We start from the raw sequence: 12953 nt of genomic DNA, 5'->3' as shown, positions 1-12953 counted from the left end.
TTTGTACAAGTGGGTGGGCACGATCTCTTGAGTCTAACTAGTGACCGAAGATACCCCAATTCAATATCATGTTTTTCTTTTTTTGTATAAGTGACTATTGACCCTTAGGTCCAATTTGCAACTCAAAGATGGGGATGGTCATATTGATGGAAGCTTAAGGATTTGTCGTGCATATGGGGATTCTGATAATTATGACTTATACAAATAATGCTGGATAAAGTGGTTAACTATTGTGCCCAACATGTCAAGTATTAAATCAACAATAACAACAATCAAGCCTTATCCCATTAGATGGAGTCGACTATACAGATTTTTTTACGCCATTAGACTCTATCTCTTACTATATCATCATCTATACTTAAATAAATTTTATCTTATTTAATTATTGCTAACTAAGTATATTTTAGTCTTCCTCGTTTGATATGTGTGTCTAGTGCATTTATTGATCGTTTAAATACATGTTCGTACCATCTTAAATGTGTTTCAGAGTTTACCCTCAATAAATGTAATTCTAACTTTCTCTCTAATGTTCTCATTTCTTTTTCTGTCCATCCTCGTATGTTCACACATCGACCTTAATATCCTTATCTTTGCAACTCTTATCTTCTGCTCGTGTGCTCGGGCTATAACTCAACTTTCAACTCCATATAACATAGCAGGTCTAATTGTGATTTTGTAAAACTTTCCTTTAAATTTTAGAGGTATGTTACGATCATATAAAACAATTGATGCTCTCCTCCATTTCAACCAATCCCTCCATCATTTTGCAAAAATGATTCTAAATATTTAAAGCTCTCACTTCTAGGTAATTTGTCATCTCCTATCTTAATAATTGTCTCATTACGTTTAATATTGCTAAACTTAAATTTTACATATTCTGTCTTTATTCTATTAAGCTTAAAACCGTTGTTTCCCACCAAGATTCTAGTTTAGTATTTACTCTTTCACGTATTTCATCTACCAAAATAATATCTGCAAACAATATGCACCACAGTATTGGGTCTTGAATACAAGTTCTTCCATAATTAATGTAAAAAGATAGGTACATAATCCCATCTTTATTGAAATATTTCAGTTACTCCGTATGAAGTTTTTACTTTGGTCGTTACATCCTTATACATATCTTTAATTAGTTCAATATATGTTACGTTATCACCTTTCTTTTCTAGAATTCTCTATATAATTTCTCTTAGGACTCTATTATAAGCTTTTTCTAAGTCAATGAATATTATATGTAGATTTTATTTTTGTTTCCATATTTTTCAATTAGTTGTCTAAGAAGATTATAACTTCTATTGTCGACCTTCCAGGCATGAATCTAAATTGATTTTTGATCACCATGGTCTCCTTAATTTTTTATTATTATTATTATTATTTTCTAAATTTTTATTGTATGACTCATTAGTTTAATACCCTAACAGTGCACAATTTTTTACGTCTATCTTATTATTATATAAGGGAACTAGAGTACTTACCCTCCATTGATTAGACATTTTTTTTTCGATTTTAATATCATGTTAAATAAGTCTATAAGTCATTCAATATCTTATTTTCCTAGGCACTTTCATACCTCTACCGGAATATCATCTGGTTCAATAATTTTTCCGTTGTGCATTTCATTTCAAGTTTGTTCTATTTCTAAATTTGAATTTTATGATAAAAATTTAAAATTTTATATTGATCTACTTAAATTACTTAAGTTAAGTTGGTAACCTAAACCTTCATTAAAAAGTTGATAAAAATATCTCTTCCACCGCTTGTTTATTTCTTCATCGTTTATTAATACACTATTGCATTTATTTTTAAGATATTTTATTTCGATAAGATTTTTTGTCTTCCTATATCTCACTTTAGCTATTCGATAAATATCTCATTGCCCTTATTTTGTATTTGATTTTTGATAATAATCATTCAAAAGTTTCATTTTTTGCTTCATTCATTACTTTTTTAGCATTTTTTTTTGCTATTGTATATTTTCTTAAGTTTACCTTGTTCTTACAATTATATAATTCCTTATAAGTTGTTCATTTTTTTCCTTCACTTTTTCTTGTACTTTCTCATTCCACTACTTAAATTCCTTACTTAGTGGTGCATATATCTTTGATTCACTGGGTACACTCTTAGCTACTATTTTCAACTTTGATACCATCTTATCCTATGTCAGATTAGAGTTACCGTATATTTCATCTAATGCTAGTACTTCTACCTTCTTCTTGAATATATTTTGTTTCCCATCCTTTAACTTTCACCACTTAATTCTATGAGTCGTATATATTTTATTTTTATTGATATTATGCTTGAAGCGTATATCCAACACTACTAACCTATGTTGGGTAGTTAAGTTTTTTCCATGAATGACTTTGCAATCTTTATAAATCTTTCTATCCCTCTTCCTAACTATAAGAAAGACAATTTGCGATTTATCATTGTCACTTTTGAACGTGACTAAGTGTTCTTTTTTTTCTTAGAATCGTATTAGCTAATATAAGGTCATATGCTATTGCAAAATCAAATATAATTTTCCCTTCATTTTTTGTTCCAAATTCATAACTCCTATGTACTCTCTCATATTCGTCATTTTTCACATGCCTATTTAGATTATCTCCTATTAAAATTATTTCATTTGATAATTTGACAGAATATTTTGTAATACTTCATCTAGTTCATCTCAAAATCTTGATTTGGTCGCGTCATCTATATCTACTTGCGGTGTATATATGCTAATTACGTTCATAGTTTCTTTCGTCACTATTATCTTAAGAGTTATAATTCTATCCCCTTTTCTAACTACTACAATTTCATCCTTTAACGAACTATCTACAACAATACCCACTTCATTTCTTGTTTTACTCTTTCCTGTGTACCATAACTTAAAATCCGAGTTCTCTATTATCTTTGTTTTCTTGTTTACCTATTTTGTCTCTTGTATATATACAATACTAAGATAGTGTTTGGTTTGGTTATTTTTCATTTTCATTTTTTGATAAAAGGGAAAACATTGTTTGGTTGATAATTTTCACATTTGTTTTCTAGAAAAAGAGATATTATTTTATGGGAAAATAGAGAATGTCTACAAGTCATTTTCTAAAAAAAAGGGAACACATGCGTTTTTTCCAAAAATGAAATCAAATGCTCTTTAATTTTTCTCCTAATCATCACATCTACTATTATCTCCATTGATTTATCGAGGATTACTATGTTTCACGTTTCAAATCTTAGACTATTAGTTTTCCTATAATATTTGTTCTTATCCAACTTATGGTGAGAACTCTTGCGTACTTAACACTACACCCAAGTTCTCATGGCGATGTAGTGGTCTTTGCCGATGCGTTACAGTCGGACCTTGCAACGTGAACTCTTATATATTTAACACTACACTCGAGTTCTGAAAATGTAGCGGTCCTTGTCGAGACCTTACAGTCGGACCTTGCAACGCGTTCCTTCCGGGGAACAACCTAGCATTAACACAATAATTTAATAGATCCATTCATTGAATATTTTCCATAGTTTAATACCTAGATGACAACCTAATGCAACCCTTCTTTATCCGGGCTTGGGACTGACCATGACTCGTTTGTCATGGGCGGAGTTGCCAAGCATTAAATCAAATGAAATTTTTGGTATGTATGTAAACTTTGTTTCGTTAATTACTGAATAACGGATTAAATATGACTGCTATCTATTTTTGACATTAAAGGATAGTAATAAGTTTTGATTGATTTTATTGTTAATCTATTTTGATATTTTGATAATTATAGGTTCCAAATTTTTATTTTTGTAGCATCAGTTTATAGGATGCGCTTCATTGAAATTCCCTTGCCTAATATTGAAGAATTATTCTATTTTATTTTTCAAACTTTTGTTTGTTTTTGTAGGATTGAAGAATTGAATTTGGTGGAAAGAATTGTCGAACGGGCATGCGAGTGCAAGTCCTTTTTGTCTGAAATAGTGAAATCTATTACTTCTCACTATGAAAACGATCTCAGCTCTATCTCTGAGAATATTCTGATTGCTCTGAAGGTTGTTTTTGTTAATCCAGTTTGACACTAATATTGTTTTTCTGCTTATTTATTTGCTATTATTTAGTTGTATTGATTTACTTCGTTTCTTTGATTCTCATAATAGCTGTGAATTTGTTATAACTGTACTAGGCAATAACTGTGACTGGGATACATGATCCCCAAGGTTGCTGCAATCTTGAGTCAGTATTGACAAGATATTCTTGGAAAGTAAGAGTCCGGAAGCTTTTAGCAGGATCAAAGAAACCTGTCCTTTCACAACTTCAGAGGGTTATGAAAGAGGTAAAGAACTTTGTTATTTGATCATTGGCAGTTCTCCTTTTAAACAGCATTCTATGGAAAAATTTCTGCCCATTTGGCCTTTTGACATTAAACATCTTTACATATTACTAGTTTACTAAGATATTGCTTAGCTTTCTATTGATATTTGCTCTTTGTTTATTTTAATCAATTAATAAATTTTAGATTGTCGCCAACAGATAGTTACTGCTCATATTCAATGAATTATAGATAGAAACAAACAGTTGTGAGTTATAGATAGAAATTGATACGCTCAAAAATACTTAGTGAAGTGGTAAATTTTTTGAGTAAGAAAGTTAGTCTTCACCTACATTGTAGGTGTTAAGAGTTTGCATTTGCAAGAACATTTCCAAAAGGAATAAGACAAGGATGGAATGTTTGATTTTGTGTGTTCGCTCATCCATCGCTGCATCAACAGGCAGTTTTTCAAGGAATAGAGAACCTGCATAGACTTGGTGTAGCATCATGCAGTATTGCTACAAGAAATAAAAACTACATATCATGTTGACTAATGTGCGATATATTGTATTCTAGCTTAAATCTTAGGCTGCTCACTGGAGATGAGACCAATTTCATTTTATTCCATGGGCAGTAGCATTCATATATTGAGGATTCATAGTAAAATGTTTAGTCTAACTTAGATTTTGTGATTGCTCACACATTCATTCCAAAGTAATATGTTATGTCTTAAGTAATTGGCAGGCAGTTCATCACTTAAAGCAAAGGAACGTATTTATTTTTCTTTATTTTTATAGATTCAATATAGCCTTCATATGCTTCTCTTTGCCTTTTTTGAACTATAACTCTTATCAACTTAATTTAACCATGGTATTCTCGTTGGAACATATGCTCAAATAATTCTTGTTCATGACTACAGAAATTAGGTGCTGTTATGGTAACATCTCACATTTTTTAAATTGGCCACAGTTCAGAGTTCATATATTAGAGTTTCTAAGTCCTTACTGCCTGATGGAACAACACTATTCATGCAATTAGATGTATCTTTTATGTTTAATATTGCAGGGTACAGCTATGGGCATAACATCTGAGGATCACCTCATGAAGGAAATTACAGATATGAAACAGATAAGCCTGCAGTGGGTAGATATTGCCAAAAAGGTAAAAAAACCATTTTGGAATCTCCTTAACATACTTGATTTAAATAGAGATAAACGAATGCATCCATGTATTGCAGGTGGCTTCGGATTCAGGGAAACTTGCACTTAGTGAGGTCTACAAGCTTATAATTCAAGGTGAAGATTTGCCACTTCATTTTGAAAAGGAATTGAAGGTATACATTATCTCTAGAATATTATGAAAATAAGATCTTGTTTTTATCCATCCTCTAAATTAGTTTAAAATGTATGCAGTTATTGCGAGAAAGAACTTTGCTTTATTGCATCTGTCGGATGCCTAATGATCAGAGAGCAATGATTGCATGTGACCAATGTGATGAGTGGTACCATTTTGAATGCGTTAACTTGCATGAACCTCCTCCTAAGACCTTTTACTGTCCTGCATGTCAACCAACTAATGGAGTAGCTGTATCTCTTCCGTATGTGATATGCAGTGAAGAGAGGTAAGAAATTGGAGATTGTTTTGGATTATTGTGTGATATCTTGCTAATAGGATTCTTGATTTAGTATTCTCAGTTAAATACATTCAATTTGATTCTATCCTGGATTATATATGTAATCATATAGGACACCTGGTATGATACAATTTTATGCTATTTGACATTAGGATAACTCACTTTGCCGATGATTGTTAATGGAGACTTAGAAAGGCAGTAAGAACCTGAAAATTATGCTCTCGCATCACCTAACTAAATGTCAAAAACATGGTTTTGTACAGTCTGGTGCTGGTTTTTATGGCATGCTATTTTGATCTCTCGGAACTTGATCTTCACGTATCATGTTGGTCTTTGTGCTGACTTGTTTATGATGGACAATACATACTGGTTCAATTAGTGGCCAGAACTGTATTTGAAGACTTGATAAAATGCAGCTTTATGTGTGCAGAATGTTCAATGTGCTATGGTAGTTTAAAACATGCTATCATGCTTCAACCTAATCTGGATAACTTGACTATATTAATGAGGAATCAAATTAATTATGTTGCATTACCTATTTAAACTGGAGCTTCATATTTGAGCTTAATATTATGGAAGCTTAGTCATTTCTTTCAGACATAGGTCGATTGATTATCAAATGCTTTACAGATCAAACAATGAAGCGGGCCCTAACACACCTGCCTGTCATAGGGAATCTAAACATATAGGTTCAAGAATTAATTATGGACACTCACAGGATGCGGTTGAGTTACTTGATGTTTTAAGATCTCATAATGGTATTGATCAGCTATGGAGAGAAAATAGAAGGCCTTTCCACAGAACCACTAGGAGACGTGGTAAGATAGAATATCTTGATAATTTGATGCTCACTTTTGAATTAACAGTGCAACTTTCTGTCCTTTCTGTTCATTCTTATGGGTGATGGTTTAAAAGCAAAAAACAAAAGGTTGTGGCATCTCTCTCATAATAGTGAAGTATTTTAGTATGGTTACTTGTACATTACTGTGCTGCGTCAGGTGCATATCCCTTAAATTATGAAACTAGTTATTGGGCCTTTGCCCTTCTTTTAATTAGTTTATCAGTATGACATAAACAAGTATGATGATCAATTAACATGCCAACCAAAAATTAGGTATGAACACATGGCATGTTGGTGGATTCTTATATCTCAGTCAATTGTCATGGGGCTAAAAATTAATTGCTAAAAAATCTATTTACTACAACCTTTGTTATTTTAACAATTAATTTATATCATGTGTGCCGTTTTGATTGCAAAGTCAAGCTATGTGAGCATGCCATTTTCCAAATTCATGTGAAGTTACAAAGTAGTGCTAAGTTTATTTATTATAAACCTCAAATCTTAGGCTATTCTAGGAATTAACCCATGTGTCATTGATTTCGTGCATTGCATTCTGACCGTAAAAAAACTGAGCCATGAGGACATGCCATGTGTCACTTGTCTTGTGGGCTACAAATTATTTTCTAAAACAGTATTTTCTAAAACAGTTTACTCATTAAAAACGTCAAGCCTTCCCTATTTACTTCGTAGGAATGCAATTGGAGAGGGAGGAGGCACAAAAGGGAAGGGAACGTGGAACAATAGGATGAGGGACGCTGGACGGGGTGAGAAGGCTGTTTACTTGACAGGAAGGACAAGGTAGAATGAAATGAAGTGTGAAAATATCCTTTATCTATTGTCATTGCAGGGCTATTATAGTCTCCCTCTCTCTCTCTCTTTTTCTTTTTTCATTTTCTCGGTTATTTACCTTTTGTCTGCCCACTTTTGGGTACATGTGTTTCAAAAGATAGGAGCAGAAGTGATTCAGGATCAACATAGGAGGATCCAATATTTCGGATGACATAACTTTTGACTCGGGACTTGAATTAGATTCTGTTAGCAGTCACACATGCATAATTCATAAAATCTACGTTTATTACCGGGGAATCCGTAATCGCCAATTTTCGGATCCAAATTAGACCCCTTTCAGATCTTTTTTACTATTTTTCTTTTTTTTTTATGGTATTTAGGGTATTTTTTGGTATTTCTGGTATTTAGGGGTTAGTGATTGTCTATATCAGCGTTTTGTTTTATTAATTTTTATCTATTACAAAGTTTTCTTTTCTAGTAAGGTGTCTTTTTTTCTTTACAAGATTGGAATTGAGGCCTAAAATTTAGGATTTCTTTCCTTTTTAAGTCTTAGGATCTAGAGTTTATATAATACCTATGAAGAATTTTAGTATTAACAAAGTTTCTTTTTGTTCGAGTTTCTCTTTATTCTTGATGATTTTTCTTCTGGCCTTCTCAATTTGGCCTTCTCATCAGCATAATCGATAATCGATATCCTGTCCAGTGTCAGTTGTTATTAGAGTGAAGGTTATCGTCGGATCCAATGGAAGGTTGTTAATGGCCGCGCAGTTGCAACAATAGGCAGGTTCCGGCTGAGGAAGTCTTGCACCGTGATTGTAGCGTTCATGACATAATGGCGATGGAGGATTTACAAAGGCAAGTCACAAACTTAACTCAGCGTCTAGTCGAGGCGACGCGAATTATTGAGAATCATGGGCTCTTAGATCGTGGGATCTCAGGTTGTGGATTTTAGTCTTCCTTCGAAAACCTTTTTCACCAACATGCTACATACCAGGAGTGCCATGATTGGGAGGAGCCTATGGAGATCTCAATTTTTGAGTTGAACTATCCGAATTTTCTAGTTCGTTGCAAGCCAAGGGCTTCATTGATTGGATCAACGAAATGGAACGGATTTTCGACTATAACCAAGTGTCAGATCGGATCAAGTAAAGTTGATTGCCATTAGACTGAAAGGGCGAGCATTGGTGCAGTGGGATTAGATGCGGCGCTCACGGGACAAACAAGGCAAATTCCAAATAATCGACTATGAGGAGATGAAGAATATGAGGAACACTTCCTTTCAGCTACACCTAAACCCTATTATAGTGACTTCACTCGTTGAGACAGGGCGCGAGATCGGTCGAAGAATATACGAATGAGTTCTACTAGCTGGTTGGCCGAAACGATTTGTTAGAGATGGAGGAGCAAATGGTGGCACGATACTTAGGGGGTTGCTTCTGACCTTGCAAGATGTCCTCAACCTTCATTCATTATTGACGGTTTCATAGGCCTACCAGCGTGCATTGGCTGTTGAAAAACAACATAATCGGAAACCAGTGGGCTGAAGCGACCAAAACAGTTGGCTAGCTTCCCTTGGAATTCTCATCCTTTTCAAACATCAACCACAATAGCAGCCACACCACCCACCACAAGTTTACTCTAAGACCCTTATCAGATGTTCATCAAAGATGAATAGGCACATAGGGTGAACCAATGCAAGAAACCTATTGTTGATTTGTAGGACAAAAATTTACTGATCGAGGAAGACATGATAAAAGATATCGTAGCAATTGACGAACCAGTGTATGAGCTGACGATATGCTTTACAGTGTTGACCATGAGCAGTGTTGCACGGATACGGATACGGGTATCGTATTGGATACGACACGGATATGGGGATACGAAAAATTTTAAAAATATAGGACACGATACGGCTAGGATACGGCGATTATTAAAAAATAAAAAATATTATATATATATATATATCGTATTAAAAATTAAAAATCTTATAATAGAAAACCATGTTCATATTAGATCAACCATAATATCCATTACAAACAAAAAGTAAACATAACAAAATGCAACACACCAAATACATCTTAAATAAACAAGTAAAACTGTAAAAAAAATCAAACATCCATATCGGTCTCATCGCCAACACCGCCTTCGTCAGTAAATAAGACCGACTCCAATTCAGGTTCATCAAGAGACAAATTGGCAATTTCAAGGATAGCAGCACCCTCCATGTCCATGGAATCAAACCCATCTGCTTCAACATCCCACATCTTACTTTCTCCTTCATTATAATGTGGACTCCTAATTTTTTTCAAAGACGAAAGTTATAGTGAACATATACCAAATCTTCCGCTCTTTGTGGTGTTATCTTGTTCCTCTTCAATGAGTGTATGAAATTGTAGGTGCTCCAATTTCTCTCACAACAAGAAGAAGAAGATGGGTGCCCAAGTAGCTTTAAAGCTAAACTTTGAAGAGTTGGTGTAGAAGCACCATGGATAACCCACCACTTAGTTGGAGACATTAAACCTCGATCACGCATTGAATCATTATCAGAAAAATCATCAATGGCAGCTGAAAAAGAGGCAAACTCCTCATTAACACTTCTTCGTTCGGATGAATTGGAGTAGTATCTTTCAATGCACTTTTTCCTTTCCCTTGAAACTTCGATGTCCCTATGAGGAGGAAGACGATTAGGAGATTCTTGGAGCCACTCATGGCTATAATACCTACATAAAAAGATTGATAGTTTAACATCATTCATAAACTAATATTTCTAATTTGCTAAAACTTAGAAAGTTAAATTTTTTTAGAGATTTACCTTGGATTCAAAGAATGCGCCAAACAATGAAGAGGTGTATTGCTTTTATTCCATCGCTCCACTAGAATATTATGAACAACATCATAAAACTTTGAATCTCCACTATGAGGCCCCTTTGAGATAGCAACTCTCATTTTTTCTATCATTTCATCCCACCACTCATAAACTAAATGAAGATAAGGCTGATCAGTGTCTGCTTTCCTTAGCATCTCATAAATTGGACTTGTGAAAGCAAGTATATAATCAATTTGTTCCCAAAATTGATCATCCAATATCTTGTACTTCATTACTCTGGCCTTCACTACATCATCCTCCTTGTACAAATCCCATCTTTCACTAATCACCATGTTTTGAAGACATTTCTTGATTTGTCTGAACCTTTTAAGCATAATGATCGTAGAAGCAAATCGAGTATCCGCAAGTGATAGCATCTTCAAGTTTGAGTTATCGTTGAACATGGATAATCTCATATTGTGATTCATGATAAAATTCTTGATCATTGAAGCATCATTTGCTACTTCTGCTATCCACTTGCATTCATCAAAGGCTTCTTTGTTTTGTAGAGAGTCAGTCGGTGCACAAATATTCTTCAAAGCAAGATTCAATGTGTGCACAACGCAAGGAGTCCAAAATATGTGTGGGTACTTTGCCTCAACGAGTAGCCCAGCAGCTTTGCAAACAGGAGCATTATCGGTGACCACTTGGACAACATTCTGATGTCCCACTTCATTTATGGTATTAATGAGCAACTTAGAGATGAAAGCTTTATCCTTGTACTCACCTTCACAATTTATCGCCTTCAAAAACATAGGACCACTTTCGCAGACAACCATGATATTAATTAGCGGTCTTCTTTGCACATCCGACCACCCATCACTACAAATACTAACTCCCTTTTATTTCCAAGCAGCTTTTGTTGGCTCTAAAAGCTTTCCAATATGAGCTTTTTCTTTTTGAAGAAGTGAAGTTCTCAATAAATTGTATCCAGGTGGAAGATAACCTGGAATTGTTCGTTGAGTAGCCAAACTGAAAGCACGAACATAATGAGGATTCCTAGCAATATTGAAAGATAATCCCCCAGTGTAAAATAACCTTGCAATTTCAGAGTGGAGCTCATCTCTGGCATTCAAGTTAAAAGATTTTTCAAGCGCGCCAAGTGGTCCTTTCCTCTTCTTTGTTGGATCATCATTTTGCAAAATACCACTAGTACAAAATGAGGATTTTGAAGCCATATTTGATGATGTAGATGACGAAGGCAGCGGAACTTCTTTTTGTTTAGAATTCTTCTTTCTCAATTCTGCATCATCAATAAGTTGTTGCATACGCTTCATTTGATCCATTGTAACAGCCGTACAACCTGCAATTCCAGCACCTTTTTGTTTTAACAGGTGTGCTTTCACCCTTGAATATGATCCTTTGCACACTTTATTACATATATTGCATGACCAAGTAACATTTCCTCCTCCAACTGCCTTTTCCACCTTGGTTACAAATTTCCACAAAGGAGAATAATCATCAACATCCTCATGTGCACTGCCACTCTCATTTTGAAAACTTTCCATGGCAAGTAAACTGAAAATAACAACTAACTGAACTAAGAAATAAGAAGCAATGCGGGGGACTGGGGAGCCTATTATTAAACTTATCAGAAATCGTACCAAAAGCAAAAACAAATTTGTGAACTCAAAAGAAAAAACAAAAAACTAAACTTACCACTTTACCAGAAAGAGGGCAGCGACGGGAGAGCTGTTGCGAGCAGCGGCGGGAGACGCTGAGCAGCGCCGGGCTGCTGCTGGCTTCTGTGAGGGCTGCTGTTGAGCAGGCGACGACGCATCGCCTGGCTTTTGCAAGCAGCAGCGGCTACGCTGGCTTGAGCAGAGAGGCGACGCTGGCTTGAGCAGAGAGGCGACGCTGGCCGCTGGGCTTCTGCGAGCAGCTACGAACTGCTGTTGGGTTCTGCGAGCAGTGGAGCTGTGGCGGACTTTCTTCGAGCAGCAACAGGCGACGCGGCGAAGAAGTTGTCGCGATGGAGAACACAGAAAAGGAATCGGGGGCGTGGGAAGAGTAGTTTAGGGTTTTTTTGTGATTTTAATAAATAGTCCTCATAATTTTATTATTTTTCATTTTTACCCTCGAAATTTTTAATTTTGTTACAATTGTGTCCAAACGTGTCCGAAAACGTGTCTTGTCCGTGTCCTAGCCGTGTCTGGCTGGTCAAACTTGGAAAAAGTCAACGACACGGTTTTTGCCGTGTCCGACACACGTATTTGCGTGTCGTGTCCGTGTCGTGTCCGTGTCCGACACACCCAAAAATTTTTTGGGAGGGGTGTCCGCGCTACATAGACCATGAGACTTTGGTTGTGCGTAAGAGTCCCCAAAGGCGAATCAGGGGATGAGTGGCTAAGAATTAATATTTTTCACACTACCTACACCATCGAAGTCTGCAAGCTAATCATTGACGGCGGTAGTTGTGACAACGTAGTATCTGAAGAGACTATCCAGAAATTGCGATTGAAAATGGAATGCCATCCCAAACTGTACAAGTTGTCTTGGTTGAATAAGGACCGTCACAACTATGATTTTATTTTACATAATGGATAT

At 35.2% G+C, this 12953-nt stretch overlaps 2 protein-coding genes across 7 annotated transcripts in view; one reads left to right on the top strand and one right to left on the bottom strand.

Moving 5' to 3' along the window:
• The window catches only part of LOC121974718 (lysine-specific demethylase 5B-like), a 42791-nt gene that overhangs the window by 26569 nt on the left and 3269 nt on the right, over nucleotides 1-12953 (top strand). Inside the window, exons 28-35 of one of the 6 annotated variants that reach the window (XR_006110081.1) lie at nucleotides 3876-4020; nucleotides 4152-4301; nucleotides 5343-5438; nucleotides 5515-5610; nucleotides 5690-5898; nucleotides 6541-6728; nucleotides 7421-7549; nucleotides 10916-11087. Coding sequence is in view for 4 of the 6 variants with exons in the window: in XM_042525894.1 (XP_042381828.1) it covers nucleotides 3876-4020; nucleotides 4152-4301; nucleotides 5343-5438; nucleotides 5515-5610; nucleotides 5690-5898; nucleotides 6541-6728; nucleotides 7421-7500 (964 nt within the window). In the remaining 2 variants the exon portion in view is untranslated. Of the gene's footprint in view, nucleotides 1-3875; nucleotides 4021-4151; nucleotides 4302-5342; nucleotides 5439-5514; nucleotides 5611-5689; nucleotides 5899-6540; nucleotides 7550-10915; nucleotides 11088-12953 lie in introns of those variants that run through there. The other 5 variants (XM_042525896.1, XM_042525894.1, XM_042525895.1 and 2 more) reach the window with 5 other exon arrangements.
• Nucleotides 9542-11345, bottom strand: LOC121974720. Its single transcript, XM_042525898.1, has 2 exons — nucleotides 10353-11345; nucleotides 9542-10260 (listed from the first exon to the last, which is right to left on the bottom strand). The coding sequence occupies exons 1-2, from the start codon at nucleotides 11183-11185 to the stop codon at nucleotides 9846-9848; spliced, it is 1248 nt and encodes a 415-aa protein (XP_042381832.1). The 5' UTR covers nucleotides 11186-11345; the 3' UTR covers nucleotides 9542-9845.

Source organism: Zingiber officinale, chromosome 4B (genome assembly GCF_018446385.1).
Source record: "Zingiber officinale cultivar Zhangliang chromosome 4B, Zo_v1.1, whole genome shotgun sequence".
Lineage (NCBI taxonomy): Eukaryota > Viridiplantae > Streptophyta > Magnoliopsida > Zingiberales > Zingiberaceae > Zingiber > Zingiber officinale.
This window is presented reverse-complemented; position numbering and strand designations above follow the sequence as displayed.

Bases quoted from the DNA above. Each gene is read 5' to 3' on its own strand.
- LOC121974720 (XM_042525898.1), bottom strand. From the start codon at position 11,185: ATGGTTGTCTGCGAAAGTGGTCCTATGTTTTTGAAGGCGATAAATTGT. The intron at 10,261-10,352 runs GTAAATCTCTAA...CTTTTTATGTAG, and splicing joins GCGCATTCTTTGAATCCAAG to GTATTATAGCCATGAGTGGC.